Source organism: Metarhizium brunneum, chromosome 4 (assembly GCF_013426205.1).
Source record: "Metarhizium brunneum chromosome 4, complete sequence".
Lineage (NCBI taxonomy): Eukaryota > Fungi > Ascomycota > Sordariomycetes > Hypocreales > Clavicipitaceae > Metarhizium > Metarhizium brunneum.
The window spans coordinates 1,432,308-1,450,396 of NC_089425.1; the positions used below are offsets into that span (position 1 = coordinate 1,432,308).

General features: G+C 52.7%; 6 protein-coding genes across 6 annotated transcripts; 3 read left to right on the forward strand and 3 right to left on the reverse strand.

Moving 5' to 3' along the window:
• Positions 1-1,083: 1,083 nt before the first annotated feature.
• csk1 (Serine/threonine-protein kinase csk1) lies at positions 1,084-2,275 on the forward strand (the record flags this gene model as incomplete). The annotated part of the gene is made up of 3 exons (XM_014683867.2): positions 1,084-1,142; positions 1,191-1,269; positions 1,322-2,275. The coding sequence occupies 3 exons, from the start codon at positions 1,084-1,086 to the stop codon at positions 2,273-2,275; spliced, it is 1,092 nt and encodes a 363-aa protein (XP_014539353.2).
• Positions 2,276-3,195: 920 nt separating this feature from the next.
• rkr1 (E3 ubiquitin-protein ligase listerin) lies at positions 3,196-8,272 on the forward strand (the record flags this gene model as incomplete). Its single annotated transcript, XM_014683868.1, has 4 exons — positions 3,196-3,465; positions 3,544-5,642; positions 5,702-7,170; positions 7,248-8,272. 4 exons carry the CDS (start codon positions 3,196-3,198, stop codon positions 8,270-8,272), a joined length of 4,863 nt encoding a protein of 1,620 aa, XP_014539354.1.
• A 1,122-nt stretch (positions 8,273-9,394) lies between these two features.
• On the reverse strand, positions 9,395-13,096 carry G6M90_00g070840 (uncharacterized protein; the record flags this gene model as incomplete). Its single annotated transcript, XM_066130942.1, has 4 exons — positions 9,395-9,541; positions 9,597-9,770; positions 9,836-12,900; positions 13,021-13,096. The coding sequence occupies 4 exons, from the start codon at positions 13,094-13,096 to the stop codon at positions 9,395-9,397; spliced, it is 3,462 nt and encodes a 1,153-aa protein (XP_065987216.1).
• Positions 13,097-13,988: 892 nt separating this feature from the next.
• On the reverse strand, positions 13,989-14,801 carry G6M90_00g070850 (uncharacterized protein; the record flags this gene model as incomplete). The annotated part of the gene is made up of 1 exon (XM_014683870.1): positions 13,989-14,801. One exon carries the CDS (start codon positions 14,799-14,801, stop codon positions 13,989-13,991), a length of 813 nt encoding a protein of 270 aa, XP_014539356.1.
• An 880-nt stretch (positions 14,802-15,681) lies between these two features.
• G6M90_00g070860 (uncharacterized protein) lies at positions 15,682-16,380 on the reverse strand (the record flags this gene model as incomplete). The annotated part of the gene is made up of 2 exons (XM_014683871.1): positions 15,682-16,110; positions 16,195-16,380. The coding sequence occupies 2 exons, from the start codon at positions 16,378-16,380 to the stop codon at positions 15,682-15,684; spliced, it is 615 nt and encodes a 204-aa protein (XP_014539357.1).
• A 620-nt stretch (positions 16,381-17,000) lies between these two features.
• G6M90_00g070870 (uncharacterized protein) lies at positions 17,001-17,619 on the forward strand (the record flags this gene model as incomplete). The annotated part of the gene is made up of 4 exons (XM_014683872.2): positions 17,001-17,012; positions 17,070-17,115; positions 17,176-17,545; positions 17,607-17,619. The coding sequence occupies 4 exons, from the start codon at positions 17,001-17,003 to the stop codon at positions 17,617-17,619; spliced, it is 441 nt and encodes a 146-aa protein (XP_014539358.2).
• Between the last annotated feature and the right edge of the window lie 470 nt (positions 17,620-18,089).

Here is an 18,089-nt window from a genome sequence, read left to right on the forward strand (position 1 = left end):
GGCCATGGAGCAGATGGAATGGAGAACGGAGACTGGGGAATGTCTGGCCAAACAGGAAGTCGGTCGACGCGGCTGGAGCTCTTGGACGAGGCTTGATTGCTCGAGCAGGTACGGAGTTACTCCGTACCTCGACCGGGAGGCTACTTGACTCGATGCATGACGACAGGGGCCAAGGCCGGTCCATGTCATTCATCAATCAATCAAACCACATTTATGCCGTCAATCAGGCTGCAAGTCCAGTCAGGCTTCTGGAGTAGTTTTGGGCCGTGGGAGCGCCAGGGAGGTCCGACGGACTTGATCTTGATGGACCGGGTGCCTCCAGGGCATTTGATCATCTCTGGCTTCCTTCCTCTTCCTTTCCCCTTGCACCCCAGATTTTGTGCTCCCGGCTGCCACAAAGTTTCGTCAATGGTCCTTGTTGTCTCTGGTGCTCCTCCTCAGTGCTGCCGTTGGCTGGCCCTTGGTTGGCTCCTGGCCCTCTACCCGCCGCCCCACTTTCCGTCAGCTGCATCAAATTGTTGAAAAAACTGAGACCTGCGCCGTCGTCCTCGCCACGGAATAGACAGCAAACGGTTGAGTAACTATGCTCCGTGCAGTAGCTGAAGGGGTCGATTCCGGTTGGTAAACGACTTTATTGTGTACATTGCCATTTGATGCTAGGAGGGCCGGGTACCCAAGAAAGCTCTAGTTGAAGTTGAGCTTGGAGCTCGACGGAGCTTCATTCGACTAGTACTAGTACATGCGTACGGGGTACTCTGCTACCCAAGACCCCAAGTACCCTATAGCTCTCCTGCAGTACAACGTCCTTGATTTGCGAGCTTATATCGTTCCACATTTTGGCGTGCATATTTGCTTTGAATTATGTAGTAGAATATTTTTTGTCTTTGCTTTCGCTTTAGTTTTTTTAGTAAATCCCCGCTAAACCAAATTGTACTCGAGCGGCAGCCCTGGTCGCCTCATGCAGAATTGCATGCCTCGTGCTCACGAGGTGGTATTTTGACGTCAAGCCCCACACTTCTATTCCCCGACATCCAAGTGACGGGTTATTCTCCAACATGCATATCATTGGCCCTACATTCCACCATGTCGGACTGGAAATCTTCACTTTCCGCTCTTGACAGATACAAAGTAATACAAAACCTGTAAGTACAGCCAGTATCTTCAATTCACCCAGCCGCTCATTGGTTTAGCCAAGAGACCTTATCCCCCGATAAACGCAGCGACGCCATATCCATCGAGCAAGATGCCTATCAGCACTCATCTACAAGGGTACTGCTTCAACCATGCTTCAATTTCACATCATCGTGGCTGACGATATCAGGATGAATATGATGCAATGGTTAATGCGGGTTCTCGCAAGTCAAAGGACAATTCTCCATCACCCTCAGATACAGGCATCCGTATTGGCAAATATAATAACTGCACCCTCATCGCAGACGGAGTCACGTCTGAAGTATATCGCTCAAACAACCGTGTCCTAAAAGTAATCATTCAGCACAATATTGAACCACATAACCCCCAAAGAGAAGCGTCGATTCTTCAAGAACTGCATTCTCTAACCCCAGTGCCTGAAAAGATCATCACCCTCACAGAGACGTTCCGGGACCAAGAACAGCGCTTTGTTCTTGTCTTCCCATACCTGCCCATGACGCTGGACAATCTCATCTCTTCTAAATCGATATCACTCAGTCAAGCGAGATCCATATTCAGAGATGTTCTCACCGGGCTGACATTCATGCACAAACACGCCATTGTTCATCGCGATATCAAGCCTTCGGCCGTACTGTTACAGTCCCCCTCTGGCCCATCGTACATATCTGATTTTGGGACTACCTGGCACCCCCGATTATCTAGCTATACCGAACCGCAAAATGACAAGGTCCTCGACATTGGCACAGGAGCGTATCGCGCCCCAGAAGTATTATTCGGGAATAAGGGCTACGGCACATCGGTCGACATGTGGGCCTTGGGCGTCATGCTCGCAGAGGTTATTTCGTCGCCGCCGGTACCGCCGTTCGAATCACGTCCCGCGCACGAAGACGGCAATCAGCTTGGTCTGATACTGAGTATTTTCAAGACCATGGGCACCCCGACGCCAGAGACTTGGCCAGAAGCAAAGGGGTTCAAGGTCACTCCGTTTGAGCTTTGGACCGTATTTCCACAACGTGATTGGGCTGATATTTTGCCTGAAGTGGATGAGGAGTTTAGAAACCTTGTGAGCAGGTTGGTGTGTTTTGAGTCTGGCAGGAGAGATACCGCCGAGGAGGTATGTTAAATGCTCTCTGCGTTGACGGAGCCAGTGTGCCCTTTCTTTCTTTCTTTCTTTCTTTCTTTCTTTTCTTCTTCTTCTTGTAAGCTGACCCTTAAATAGGCTCTAAAGCATGTGTGTTTTACGACAAGATAATGTCTTGATGTGTAGCCTCTACACATACAAGCGCAGTTGCGCCGCAGAGCTGGTTTGCTTTAGCCAATTGACACCTTGATAGGAGGTATGCGGCACACGCTGCCAAGGACCAGTAGCTGCCGGTCTCACCAAGAAGAAAGAAGGCGTTAATTCAAGTAAAATAAAATGGAGGGGAGCCAGTCTTGGTAGTTGTGCGACGGTCAGCATTCTCCCATCCTGACTGATACGGAATGTGGAACAAGGTATGCTGCATTTACGTATTCTCTGACAGTGGTTACCAAAATTGAGACCTGGTTCATGTAGCATCCCTATTCTTCCAAGCATAATTTATTGCACCACTACCTCTGGAAAAATTATAAAATATGGTAAGCCCTTGACTTTGGAACACTGAAGCCTCGAGATGATTGCTGGTCGATTTGCGCTTGGAGGCCCACAATAATTTTTTCCCTTTTTTTTTTGGCTTCCTTCGGTATGACTGTTCTGCGTGTGTGATGACAGTGATCAGCCGTCTGAATCCACCCGCCGTGACATCATTTGCTGGGCCACACCATCTGAAGCCAGCACTGAGTACCGAGTCCAGCACTTGAGCTGGAAGGAGGCCAGGCTGGACCTCGATCTCAATCTCAAGCCACTGCGAGCCACTTGCCGATGACAAAACGCGATGCCGCTCCAAGCTATATAGCTCGAGCTCCTACAACCTCTACTGCCGTGTCTGACAGTCTCCATGTTTCCGCAATCCGCATCCGCATCGCCACAAAAACTCCGTCTCTAGCCCGGGAATTTCGCTCGTCATGAAGCGCGGACCGCGGGGCTTTGGCTCGTCGACTGGCGGGGGTGGCTTTGGCTTCGGGGGTTCTGTGCCTGGAACTTCTCTGTCATATCTTGCGGAACCTCCATCCTTTGCCGCCGTGTCGGACCCCAATGTCATTGTGTCGCTGAAGAATGTCCTCAAGAAGGATAGTATTACCAAGGCCAAGGGCCTGGAGGATCTTGTCCAAAATGCGCAATCGCATCCGTTTGAGCAGGATGGTGGGGTTGAAGAAGCTCTGCTCGACATATGGGTATGTCGGAATCCTTTGAAAGCCCAATAAGGCCAATTCGGAGAGAAAGAATTCGCCATCCTAACAATCATGTGGCAGACACAAATATACGCTCGCACTTCTGTAGACAACTCCAGGCGCGTACGGGAGCTATCCCACGCGCTGCAGTCAGAACTTTTGCGCTCGGCCCGCAAGCGCATGGAACGCCATGTGCCAAAGATTGTTGGCCCATGGCTTGCAGGACTCTATGACCGCGATCGAGTTGTGGCAAGGGCTGCTAGCGACGGACTTGCATCATTTCTTACCACACCAGAGAAGATGAAGGCGTTCTGGGTTAAATGCCAGTCGCAGATTTTAGAATTCGCCATCGAAGCTATTCGAGAAACCCAAGACACCCTCAGCGACGAGCGGTCCACGACGGTCGAAGATGCCGAGGCCAAATACTTTAGGGTTGTGACGTCAAGTTTGTCCTTGGTCTTGGGCTTGCTTCAAAAGGTTGACGATGCAGGTGTGCAAAAATTTGCGGGAAAATATGACGAGTACTTCAGCGAAGAAGCCGTCTGGAAGAGCATTACTTTCAAAGACTCGGCAGTTAGAAAGACTGTCTGTCAGCTGTTGTTTGCGTGCCTGGATCGTCAGCTTCCCTACGGCGCGACTACCAAGGCGAAACAGGCATTTGTGACTGGAGGCTTAAAAACTAGCCAAGCAGGATCAGCGCTCGAATATGTCAGAGCCTTGACAAAACTGACGCAGAAAGATCCCTCTTTTTGGGTGTCTGGCCCAGCGGATAAAAAGCCACCCATGACACGCCTGCAATCCTTCATTTCTAAAGGTTCACAAGGCAGCCCGCCAAACTTCTGGGAAGTTCTTGATCAACTTATTGCCATTATTCCGGCGGATGCCCTTGGACTCGAGACTTCATCCAAACTGTTGGCGTCCGTGAAGGCAGGAATCACAAACCGTGAGGAGCCTCGAACAAACACCTCGTACTCATGGAAGTGTTTCGCCGACATTGCCAAACGATCGATTGAACAACTGACTGGCGAGGATAAACTATCTTTTGTGCAGGAGCACCTGTTCCCTCTTTTCGAACAATTCCTATTGTCGACTTCTGAAACCAACGCAATACCAACTGGGCCAAATGCCATGTCCATCTTTGTCGAACTTCACCTGGCAGTGATTCAGTCATCGCCTAATCTCGTTGATGCCTCAGCTCAAGAATGGGAACGGCTAGGCACTCTCTTATGCACCAACATCTCAGGTTCCCTACCAGAAGTGTCCAAAGAATACAGGGCTTCCCAAACAAATATCGGAGAACAAGGGCGGCGGTGGTTTGGTCTTGTTGGTGAGATATTTGCCAAATTGGGAGGCTTTAGGCCAACCCTGCCTGACCAGACTACTGGTCCTTCCAACCGAGTAATCACGCAGTGCGCCACGTTACTAGAGAGCCGAAATATGAAACCCTTTGGTGCAGCACAAATAATAGAGTACGCGCTGAGCACATCACAGCATTTATTTTCCGGCGACAATGGATGGAACTTGGCCTCGTTTTTCCTTGCCGTGGCAGAGGATGGATTGGGCATGTTGGTCGAAACCGCCTCAGCAAGATACTTGTTGTCTGCCCTTGGTATATATGGTTCAATAGAAGGCCAAACACAGACGTATGAGAAAATCTGGCGAACGTGGGTGGCTGAGATTTTGAGGCTCAATATTAGCCAGAGCGCACGGAATGCCGCCCTCGCAGGCTTGATCTCTCAGGAACAGGCCTCTTCCTTGGCCGCAGAAGACATGGCTCTGCAAGATATGTTGTACAACCAGGCCTTGGAAGCCTTGAATGGGGAATCTGATGCGTTTGATTTGCTTGACGCGGCTTGTGTACATCAAGCGCTTAGTGATAATGCGGGTCGCAAGCTGGTATCGGAACTGGTGAACCGGTTGTCAAAGCAGACATCCCAGCTGGAGCTGATCCTTCGGATGCTTGAAACAATTGCCAAGTCCAAGGCACAGCTGTTTTCCGAAGAGCCGATTCACACCGATCTCGTTTCTCAGCTCCTTTCCTTATCAGAAATCAACGACTCTAATGTATCTCCAAAAGTCGCCGCAATTCGTTCTCTCTTGGACGGCCAAGCCCAAGGCAAATTGCCCGTCGTGGATATCATTCAGTCCAGCCTCGAAAAAGCTGGACCTCAATCTCTCGGGTATATTACTGGTCCCAACTATTGTCCCTGTCTTTGGGCAATGCTAACAATTCCTCTAGTATTCGCACCCTAGTGTCACAGGCAAAGACCGCAGTGGAAAGCAATGCGACTTCCTGGGAAAGCATATTACCTAGCACCAATATTTGGATGGGTCACTTGGCACCATTACTAGATGCGCCCATTAACCCGTCCTTGTCGATAACAAGCAGTATTGGCGGGATGGTGTGTTTGCCCCAGTCAGGGAGTACCGAAAACGCGGCTCTGCGTTTGCCTCGCGACCGCGATGGCCGATCTGTTCCAGCGAGGATGGCCCTGTACACTTGTGAACTGATCAAGAACGACTTGGAGCACCTCCAACTCCCCCGAGAGTTCCAAGTTGAACTTCTGTATCTCCTAGGCCTTTCAACCCAGATAGCTTCTGACCAAATCACGACAATGAGCCGCAGTAGCTTGTGGCTGTCACTTGATTCGACAGACACGCTTTCTGAAGCTGAGGAGATGATCTCATCTTCACGGCATTTAATCCACAGCATTGTCTCCAAGGCAAATGATTGGCAATCAGCTGCTGGCTTCGACAGCAACCCGTCCTCTATCGTCCGAGGCCTTATGGACCTCGCAATGAAAGAATCTCGAGAGTTTTCCTCTCGGGGTGTCTACAGCGCGCGGCTGTTGAGCGACCTCGTCCAAGCACTCACTGAAATTCATGGGATGCCGAGCTCAGTGGAGGAGCAATTCTTAAAATTGGACAATCTCAAAGCAAAGCCTGACAGTGCTCTGCTTGCCGCAGGTCTAATCAGTGGTCTTGGGGAAGCGGCACAGTCCTCAAAGGCAGTAAGCAACTTTTGTAACAGGCTAGTGAGCGAAGTCGCAGGAAACACGCCGGGCCATGAAAAGACGGAGCTGACCTTGGCGCTTCTGGCAATTACCGGTCAAGTTTATGAAACTGGAGAGCTTCCCGTGGCTAATAACCGCATCGTGTTTGCGGTCAGACAGGTGGCTTCGTGGTTAGACGATCCCACTGAACTTAGCGCGAGTCTAAGTGCTTCCATCTGCCGTGCTCTTAACGTTCTTTTACCTTGCATGAAGGACGTTTACGGATCTTATTGGGAGACAACACTGCAGTTCTGTACAAGCCTTTGGAACCGAGCCACAAATGCTAATCTTGACGATGCCCTCCCGGCCATTCACGCCTCCCTCAAACTGGTCAAGACTCTGGAGAGTATAACGGAGCCAAATGACGACCTCGAAGATGCGCTGCGAGAGTTTGCTCTTGCAAAGTCTACGGGATTGGTTGGGCTGCTCAGGATAGGCCCGGGGGCCAAGTCGCAGGCACTCGAGATTGTCAATGGAATTATTTGCCGTGAAGCGGAAAAGATTCCCGTCAGCAGAATACCTGAACCCGAAGAACTTTTCAGTTTGATTGCCTCCGAATCGAGAGATATCCAAACAGCCTCGTTCAACCTCCTTCACCGAAAGATTCCTGCTGAACAAGAGCAAAAGTCTGTTGAAGTGCTTCTAGACAAGACTGGTATGTACCGCACGTACAGAGACATGCACGAATATGGAAAGAGGGGGGGAAAGTGACGACAGCTAACACTATCACAGACGCCCGTTTACCCGATGAACTCCTCTCCCTTTTCCTCGATCCACCAACCTTGGAGAAGTTTTCAGACGAATCGCTGTCACTGTTCCCATCTTCAATACGTGGCTACTTGCTGTCGTGGAAACTGGTGTTTGACGCGTACTCATCGTCGTCGTTCAAGGTTCGAAATGACTTTACTGAACATTTGAAGGCGGAGGACTTGATTAGCCCCCTGCTGGACTTTACGTTTGATGTTTTGGGCCACTCAGCTGCTCATCCACTTAACCTCGACAAAGAACATATTGGCTCTACGCAGATTTGCGACTACGACATTAAATTAGCAGAGGCAGATAGCGGGGAACAGAGCTTACACTGGCTACTCATCCATCTGTACTACCTCACTCTCAAGTACATTCCCGGTCTGTTCAGAATGTGGTACATCAACTGCCGCTCGAAACAGACCCGAATCGCTGTAGAGTCGTGGACAACGAAGTACTTGTCCCCAATCATCATCGGCGAGACCCTGGACGGAGTGCAACTTTGGGCGGACCAGCAAGAACCACCGGGCATTGACGAGCAGGAGCTCCTAGTCAAGGTGTCGAGGCCGGCCAGGGAAGTCACGGCGGGATACGAGGTGGACGAGTCGCAGGCAGCCATTGTCATCAAAATCCCGGCCAGTTACCCCATCGAGAGCGTGACCGTCTCAAGCCTTACCCGCGTGGCAGTCAACGAGCGCAAGTGGCAGAGCTGGATCATGACCACGCAGGGCGTCATTACGTTTTCCAACGGCAGCATCATAGATGGCCTCCAGGTGTTCAAGCGCAACATCATCGGCGCGCTCAAGGGCCAGAGCGAATGCGCAATCTGCTACAGCATCATCTCCACGGACAAGCGTATGCCTGATAAGAAGTGCAGTACGTGCAAGAACCTGTTCCACAGGACGTGCCTGTACAAGTGGTTCCAGACGAGTAGTCAGAATACTTGCCCGTTGTGCAGAAACCCGATTGACTACTTGGGGGCGGATACGGCAAAGAGGAGGCAGGGTTAGGGCTTGTATCGTAGCTAATGATCTAGAATCGATCTCGTTGTAGACAGTAAAATTGGTGCAAGGTGCGTATTTTCAGCATGTGTTGTGAAACAGTCGACTGGCTACCTTGTGGCTGCTGCGCAAATGAGCGGTCATGCCGTTTGTGTCTGAGACTTGCCTATTTGTTGCCAGAGCTTCAAAATTCTGGGAAGGGCGATTCACTTGTTGGCAGCTACGCCGGGTTTATCAAGTGACATGACTACAGTCAAAGGCAAAAACCAGACCAGGGACCTTGGTATCACGCTCGCCTGGGGAACTGAACAGCACGAGTCACCGCATGTATCTGAGGGACAAATGCCCATTTTAGACATATTATTGCGACCAGTTAGTCTGGGGCGAACCGAGCGGACTATAAGATAATTTGCGAATCGCGTCTCCTTCAGCTAGGGAAAGACAAGTCGTAACCATCCCGCCACGCAACGGCAACAACCACCCCGCCGGTTAACGGATTCTCCTGGGGTCACTGAAATAAACTTGGGCATACGAGCAACTCGCTCCATTTGAACTAGCAGAGCACTGCGTACGGGTTTTCCTCCAGTTGTAAACTTTAACGGCCATCGCCCCGTACGAGTTACAATCCCTTTGACGTGGCTCTCGACTTGGCCACTTGTCAGAACTCATGCAGATGTTTGCTTGTCATATACGAGGCCGGACCATTTCAAATCATTGCGGGAATGTAACTTTGCCAAAGGTGGAATTCTCTATTATAGAAAGCAGTCGGCAACTAGCTCACTCTGAGCCACTAGGCCAAAGGAACATTCAACCAACAATACGCGGGAAATACCGCCGGTGACTTCACCAAGTTAGTTACATGCTCGCTTTGGCAACCTCGCAATCTATAGGCGTCCTTGTCGCACGCGTAGCGGATTGTGTTTGTAGAAGACGCAAGTGCTGTGACGTGAGTGAAACCCAGAAACAGATGTGCCTGCCATACATGAAACGACAGAACATAATCCTGCCACAGGGACAGGAATTCGACAGGCAAGTCATAGCATGTCTCTTCGCTCCATGATAAGAGTTGTCGAAACGCATGGATTCATCGTATTCGTCAACTATCATTACATACAAAACTAAGACTACACACTAAAAGAGAGTTTTCTTCTTATCCTTGTCCTTCTTCCCGGTCAGGGCACTCGTAACACTACCCAACCCAAGACCATCAAGCACCCTGTTAAGACCAAGTGTGCCAAGCAAATTGTCAACCAAGCCACCGAGACCCAAACCGCTCAACTAATACAGCGTTAGCCAGTACACGACCAAGTAGGAAAGCAACAAAGAGACTCACCAGACGGCCAACAAGGCTAAGAACGCCGTTGAGGAGAAGACCGACTGCCGCGATAATCTGGAACAGCGGCTCGGAGAGGAGGCCCCAAAGAGGATTCAACTCCTTCTTGGCGTGAGGCATTCCTTCAATCTTGCGCTTTGCATTGTCAATGGTCTGGGTGACGTCGCCCGTGAGCTGAAAACACGTATTAGATTCACATGCGCCCGGCTATGTGTACTTTGCGAGAATAGGTGACTCACTTCTTTGATGACTTCTGCAAGATGATGCTCCTCGGGGGTCGCATCCTTTGTCGAAGCCTTGTGTTTCGCCTGCCTCTGGATGCGGCCGTCGGGGTCCATGCCCCGGACGACGCCGTTGGTCTCGGTGAGGATTTTGCTCCCTTCTTCAATGAGAGGCTTCACCTCTCTGACGAGCTGTTCCTCGTCCAGCTCCTCCTTTGGCGTGCGCTCCGCCCTGTCGACCTTGTCGGTGATCATCCTGAGGATGGGCTTGATCTTGTCGAGAGACTGCTCGATGGAGGCGGCGAGCTGGCCGGCAAGCTTCCTGTCCTTTTCGGCCTGCTCTCGCTTCTCCTTGTCTTCAGCAGATTCCTCTGGTTCGGGCGGAATGTCCTCGAGAAGACTAACGTGGCCAATGGCCATACCCTTGGAATTGATCACGTCCCCGTCGTCGTCAATCTCCTTTCCGGAGCAAATGTTCAGGTCGCCGCTGACCAGCTTGCCAATGATGTTGCCGTCCTCGTCGACGACGTTGCCCTCGCGGTTGACTCTGCGCCCGGCAAGGGGATCCTTCTTCTTCTCGACCACGGGCTCCTCCCACCGCTCCGCCGTGCCCAGGACGTTGCCGTTCTTGTCGACGACATCGCCGTCCTCGTCCACGGCCCGGCCGTACAGGACCTTGCCGTCGCCGCTGGTGAGCCTGCCCACCACGTCACCCGACGGCGTGACCACCTTTCCGTCCCTGGTGACGGTGCAGCCTGACAGTTCTGCAAAGGGTCCCTCGCGAGATCCCTCGCGCTCCGACTCGGGGACCAGTTCGGCGCGTCCTATCTTCTCGCCCGACTCGCTCATGATGTTGCCCTCTTTGTCGCACATGCGGCCGATGAGAGCCTTGACGTTGCCCTCGACGACGCGGCCAAAGATTTGACCGTGAGCGTCTACGACGTTGCCGGCTTTGTTAACTCTCTTTCCGGCCAGGGACGACATGTCAATGACTTCGGGGGGGATTTCCTCTGGCTCGTCCCAGGGTTTGGCCTTGCCGATGACATTGCCGCGACGGTCGAGAATGTCGCCGTCCTCGTCGACGCGGCTGCCCTTCATGCGCTTGGCGTCGCCTTCAATCACTTCGCCAACCTGACGGCCCTCGGACACGACACGTCCGTCGCCTTCAACGACGGCATCTGGGAAATTCTCGAACGGCGCGAATTCTTTGGCTGCCTCATCGCGGTCGGCGTCGGAGATTGGCTCCGCCTTGCCGATGACCTTGCCGGACTCGTTCCAGATTTGTCCTTCTTCATCGGCCGTCCTGCCCATCAACTGTTTGGGGTCGCCGTCAACGAGCCTTCCGATAATGTCCCCATTGTCATTGACCAGGTTGCCGGCTTTGTTGACCTTGGTACCTTTAAGTACCGTGAAGTCCAATGGTTTTTCAGCAGTCTCTCCGGCTTCCTCTGCGCCTTCTTCGACCTTGTCCGTGGCCTCATCCTTGGCCTCGTCGAGGGTCATTTTATCAGGCTCGGTTTCGGCTAACTGATCCTCACCCAGTTGACCCTCTTCAGGCTTGCCAGCGGCTTCTTCACCGAATGTTTCTTCGCCTAATGCACCCTCACTTGGCTGACCTGTGGCTTCATCGAGGCCCCTTTTCTTAAGCTCGGCTTCGTCCAATTTGTCCTCGCCCAGTTGACCCTCTTCAGTCTTGCTTGCGACTTCACCCTGGGCCTCACCGACTGTGTCTTCACCCAGCTTGGACTCGCTTGGTTGGACTTTGTCTTCATCGAGGGTCATTTTATCAGGCTCCGTTTCGGCAAACTTGTCCTCGCCCAGCCGGCCCTCTTCAGTCTTGATTGTGGCTTCATTCCGGGCCTCACCAACAGCATATTCACCCAATTTGTCCTCGCCGGGTTGAACTTTATCCTCAGCAATGGTTCCCTCGCCAGGCTTAGCTTCGCCCAGTGTATCTTTGCCGAGTTGACCTTGATCCTTGCTGGCGACCTCATCCTTTGCCTCACTGAGGGTGTCTTCACCAGACTTAGTTTCGCCCAGTGTGTCTTCATCGGGTCGACCTTCACCCCTGCTAGCAACCTCATCCTTTGCCTCACCGAGGGTGTCTTGGCCAGGCATAGTTTCTTTTACCTTGTCTTCGCCCAGTGTATCTTTGCCCAGTTGACTTTCACCCCTGCTGGCGACCTCATCCTTGGCCTCACTGAGGGTGTCTTCGCCAGGCTTAGCTTCTTCCAACTTGTCTTGGCCCAAGTTGTCCCCGCCAAGCTGACCCTCTTCACGCTCAAGCTCAGCTGGCTTATCTTGATCAAGCTTGTCATCGCCCGCCACATCTTTGACTTCCTCGAGGGGCTTCTGTCCCTCCGAAGCAGTTTCAACTGTTTCCTTTAAAGACCCGGGAACATCCCGGGCGTCTTCCTCAGAAATAGGTCTCGGGCTCTGGGCGGCCAAGGAGCCGATCTGTTCTCCGGCGTCCTCTCCAGGCTCACCCGGAGCCGGCTTGGCAGCACGCTTGTCCTCGGCAGCAGACGCCACTGCCTCTCCCCCCTTCAGGTCTTGGGGTTTGAACCCTTGCGTCTCGGCACTGACATCCTCCTGGGCAGGCTTGTCCTTGTCCTCCATTTTCACGGGGGTGGGCATCTGGTCTTCGCCGCCAGCAGGCTCTCTGGCCGCTGAGACGCCCTCGCCCGTCTTGTCTGCCTCGGGCTTTTGGCCCTGGGAGAACTTGCTATAGGCGCCCTGCAAGTTTTGGCCATACGACACGGCGTTTCGAATGCTGTCGCCGTACTGCATGGCCGTCCTGGCTTTGCCCAGAACATTCCAGCCGGCGGCGGCGTCCTTCTTCTCGGGAACCTGTGCCGGGACCTGGGTCGGCGTGTAGTTGTCGTCAATGTGCACGTTGGCCAGGCTCTCGCCCAGGTCTGAGACGACGTCTCCCTTGTCCGTCACTGCATCCCCGACCAGCTTCTCGTGGTCCTTGACGTCCAGGACGGTTCCTATGACCTTGCCCGACTTGTCGATGATTTCCCCCTTGTCGTTGATCACGCCGGCCACAGTTCGGGGGACCGACTCGAGGGCCTCGGTGCCTGCAGCACCCAATGCGGTTAGATCCAGGGTAATAATCAACACTGAGGGTATCAAAGAGAAGCTCGCATCTACGGCCACTTGCATGTGTTGGTGGTTTGTGGGTGGCATGCACGACGCACCTTGTTTTTGCTGCTTGTCTCCCTCGGCCCCAGATCCGACTGGGTGGAGGGACGAGAGTGGTTTGGTGACTGGCATAATGCAAGTCGGGAAAAAGCTTGTTACCAAAGTAAATTATGGCAATGTCTTGGACATGCTGTGCCGATCCAGCCATGTTCTCCAGCCATGGGGCGGCTTTATACGTGGTAAAAAGCCATTTTGGGAACCAAGTTTTTCTTCCCTTCTGCCTGTCAACATTAGCCGTGTGTATGAAACTCCTTGGTGGGCTCTTGTGCTGTTGTTGAGGTCATATGTGAAGCGCATGAAAGTCACACTCCGCCACATACACGTCACTTTTGGGCGATCACCCAGGATGGAAGTAGATGTTTGCACATGGTGACGCAATTCCGATGGGGAGCAGATCAGGAACACGGTGGCTGGTGCGTGCAAAGTGTGGCCAACATTGGAACTGAGGCATTGCCAGTGCCTTGTTTTTGACACTCGGTCTATTCAAAGACAATGGCCACAGAGTCTAGCCGATGCAACCATTGCACGTGGAGGTTGTCAAGTTGTGTCATGGAGGCGGGAAACAGCGGGCCGTTGGAATCTAGTTTGGACGTTGCTTTCAGTCGAGGGTGGACGTAGCCAGATAATAGACTGATTCTTGGGCCGAACCCGGTGTGGATGCAGCAACCGACATCGAGCTGCTCGACAGCACGACATGCGACATGCGACATGCTTGCTAGCCGCGTCGGTTGGCGTTGGCGTTGACGGTGCTGCATGTCATCCGAACTAGCGACGCCTCTGAGGTAACACAAGTCGAACTGTGGCAAAGCGGTTGGGAGGCTGACGTGTGGCCCAGTCCATCTGTCTGTTGATGATGCGGCCATGATTGATGGCATTTACAATTTATGTTTGTCTACTCCGTACTCCGTACGCCGTGTGGCAACTTCAGCTGGCAAATTATGAATGAGGAATTATATTCATGCCATCATTCCCTCTCGCGATGGCGATTGAAAACTGTAGGGATCTTGATGATCAACTGGATGCCATCATGCGTAGACTTGACATCCAAGTAGATATCTGAAGGGCTTGGAGTCGCCGTCCGGTGAGGCACATCGTCAGCCGCTCCATCCGCTGCCTTTTCCTGCGACTCCTGCTGGCCGCCAGCATCATTGCTTGGGCCTGGGCCTCGCTCTCGCTCTCTCTCTCGCTCTCTGCATCTCGCACAACCGTCCGCGGCAGCCGTCTTATTCTCCTTGGAGTGGTCCTTCATCCTGCCCACAACATCGCCATGATGGTCGTAGATGTTGCCGGAGTGGTCCATCTTCAGTCTCTTGCTGCCGTGGTCCGGTGCCGCCGTAGACGAGTCCATGTGGTTTTCGGACACATGTCCTGCCACGTCGCCGCTGCCATCGCAAACTCTGCCGTCGCTGGATACAGATCTCCCAACCATGGATGGCAGGTCGCCTTCCACGCGGCCTAGGACGGTGCCGTCCCAGTCGAGGACGTTGCCGAATTCATCCACGCACTTGCCCTCGAGCCCGCGCGCCAGGACAGCCGGGTCGTGGGCAAAGGAGATGTCTGCCGTGATTTTGGGAATCTGTATGGGATTGTTCTGTGCACCTGGGGGACTCTGGGGTAGTCTCAGGGGGTAAGAGGAGCGGCTGTCCTGCCTTGTATCGGGCAACAATTCGGTTGAATCCGTCTGCGGCGTTGATGTGCCTGACATTTTCTCCTCGGAGCCCTGGTAAAGCATGCTCGGGGCGGGTAGAGGGGAGTATATAGGGCCACTGTCAGCCATTTCTATTCGTCGTACCAACTTGATGCTGCTTTCGGATGATGCAAGTGGTTATGTCCAAGAGAGAGCTTTGGGGGGAATCTCCAGCTCGAGGCCAGGGCGACAGCTAGGTCTTTGGATTGATTGTTTTCCATGATATCGGCCGCTAGAGGCTCCAGGAGGCTTGTCTCGCATCTAGCAGCGGTCCTTGGTCAAAGTGAATAGGTTGGTGACGGACGGAAGTAGGCAAATCGTGCCGCCTTGGGCGTAAACAAGGCAAGGATTAAATCCACTCTGATGCCTCGGACGAACTCATGTTTTGGCTCCATGCCACCCACAGGTGTGAAAAGCGGCAAATTGTGGACTCGTGGCGGCCGCCATTGAGGAAATCCATGGTCGAATCGTCATCATGCGCAAAGACGGAAAGAGAGACCAACCCGGGGCTTTTGGCCCGCTTCAGATCGTTAGTTGGACCAACAAGTAGCCACGATTCTATCCTCGTATGCCTCAAGTAGCCAAATTCAGCACGGGCTGCATATTCAACCCGACTTGACTGGGCGCCAAACATGCTCGACCCGCCCGCTTCCTGGAAGATCAACGCCGTCAAGCCGACACTTGCGTCAAGGTTACGTTTTGATATCTCGTATGTGCGGAGTTGGCAGACTATAATTGTCCATGAACCAGTATACATATGCTACTATGATGGCACACCTGATACACCTGGTGTCTTGAAATCCGCCTCCCGCTGTATCGGGGTGTCGTTGATATTCAATCCTGCTTGTACGGAATCATGTTATAAGATTTACTCATGTATACAGTGACTTAGAATACTCTTCAAACCTTGGTGCGCGCCCCCGTCTTCCTTTCGTACCTCATTCGCGGCCCTTTGCCCCCCAAGTCGTAATCAACTCTCTCCATCTCGTACGTAGGTACTTTCCATTCCCAGTACCGGCTTTCGATGAAGCATGACGGATCCCGCGAGTCCTTGCTGCTCGCTGTCGCCGTCTGCCTCGGGATCCCAGTACAATATCCACCTCTCCACACCATGATGCTCCCGTCTCCTTGCCATGAATCCCCCCGTGTTCCCATCCAAGGTGAGAAACCGCTCGTCTTCGCTCCAGCCCCATGGGCCTACAATGTGGCCCAGAGTGTCCTTCCTGGCGCCATACTCCAGCGCGTGCGTGTCCCGGTTGACGTAGATCCAGTTAAGCACGGGCGGCTCATCCTGGATGCTGCTCACCAGTCCTAGGTGCTGCTCCTCGCCGGGATACTTGAAGTGAAAGCCGCAAAACTTGTGGCCGTCGACATTGTCCCCCGGAAACTCGAGCACGAGCTGTGTCAGATTTTAGCCAGAAAACAGTTAAAAATCTAAAAGCAGCCCAATTCTTTCCAGATGGGCGCCGACACGCCGACTCACCTTGCCGTCTTTCAGGAAACAGGTGGGCATGGCATCGCTCAACGGGCTCTCTCCAACAAACGACGCTGCTAGATGAATCTTTTCTTGCTCTTTGGAGGCAGCGTTTTGCCGCTTCTGCGCACTCACAGCCTGGCCGACCCCCGTGATGGTCGGTATGGCAGTGATGGTAAGAAGCCCAATGACCATGATGGTTCTGTGTAAATGGGGGGGTGTATTCCGTATCCAAACCAGCAGTAACTTGGCTTGCAATATTGAGAGCCTGTGGGGGGAGCCATGACGTCTCTCGGGGAGGTTTTATTCCTACTTCCAGACAATCCCCTTGTGCCATGACGCTGCCATGTCCCGTCTCTCCGCCACGTTTTCGCCTCTCACGCCCCCCTCCCCTGTCCCTTCATGTCGTCGATCGATCTGGGGCTAAGCCATCTCCAACCGTCAAGCGAGAGATGTTGTGGCTGGGTGCTTGTCAAGCCAGAAAGTGCGTCATCTCCTCCAGCCACCAGCTTGCCCCCGTCCTACTCAACCAACTACCAACTTTTGCGATGTGCTCAAACAGGTTTCCGCGGCCGCATGATATACTTTTCGGCTATAATATCCGTAAATATAGTACCCTTGTGTCATGACATCACATCACATCCAACCAGTTATCCTGTTTCGATAAAGTTGATAAAAGAACCATAAGAGAGAAACCCTCAACTAGATAGCACAGAGTCTTGTTTTCAAACCCCATACCCAACAATCACCTTTCATACACTCCATACTACCAGCACTGTACTCAGCCTCCTCGGCAACATCTAACAAAACCCGTCATGGCTGTAAATGTAGGTCTCGCTGCCAGAGTCCACTTGACCATCTGCCATGTGCTGACGTTACCGTAGAACCCAACAATGGAGAAGGAAAAGGAGCGCAACGAACAAGGCAGCGGTTAGTTGCACCACGAGCAAACCATCACCTCCAGGGGCACGACTAACACGCCTCGTGTAGAGTCCGAGAATGAAAATCAAGAAGACGACACCGGGCCGCACATCAGCAACGAGAGCACCGCGGAGGAGGAGCAGGAGCAGGAGCAGGCCGTACAGCCGGCGCGGCCTACCAAAACGGCGACGAGGAAGCGCAAGCGTCCCATAAATGACGCCTGGGAAGACGAGGACCGGCAAAACCAGATGGTCGCACGGCAGCAGCGGCAGCAGCAGCAGCAACAGCAGCAGATGGCGCCGCCCATGCCGCAGCAGCAAATGATGGCTGCGCCAAAGGACGAGAAGAAGAACCCGCTGAAGCTGCGTCTTGATTTGAACCTGGACGTGGAGATTGAGCTGCGTGCCAAGATTCACGGCGACGTGACGCTCGCTTTGCTGTAAGTCTTTTCGTAGTGATGTGTTTTTTGCGAGACTATAACATGCTGACTTGGCTTGTAGGGATATGGGTTAGTGCGTGATGAGAAAGTTTGAAGAACTGGGCTAGATTTTGAATAACTGCGTTATTGGTAGCATAATATGAGTTGTGGCTTATGAGAATATTGAGACGGTTGCGTTGCAAGTATATGCATGGGACTATTTCTTTTAGAGTTGTCCCTAAATTCATATGACCATGCGTGCCGTGCATCAGAAAGGACCGCAGAGCTCGCTGGTCAGCAAGATTAATATGTAGTAGAAAGTAGCAAGTAAACGCGGCAGATGTAGACGCAAGCCGCTTACTCGTCTTGGAAGTCAATGCCTCGTCCTTGCCATGCCCGGTATTTGGACTCGGCAATTCCCCAAATAAAAAACACCAGACGCCATGTTCATAGTGCACAGGGGAGCTAGACCATTTTCATACGACTAGGGGTATTGCCCGACCGTCACGTTTGAGTTCGCATTATTGTCTGCTATATACTTGCGAGGGGAGGTCAAACTAAGGGG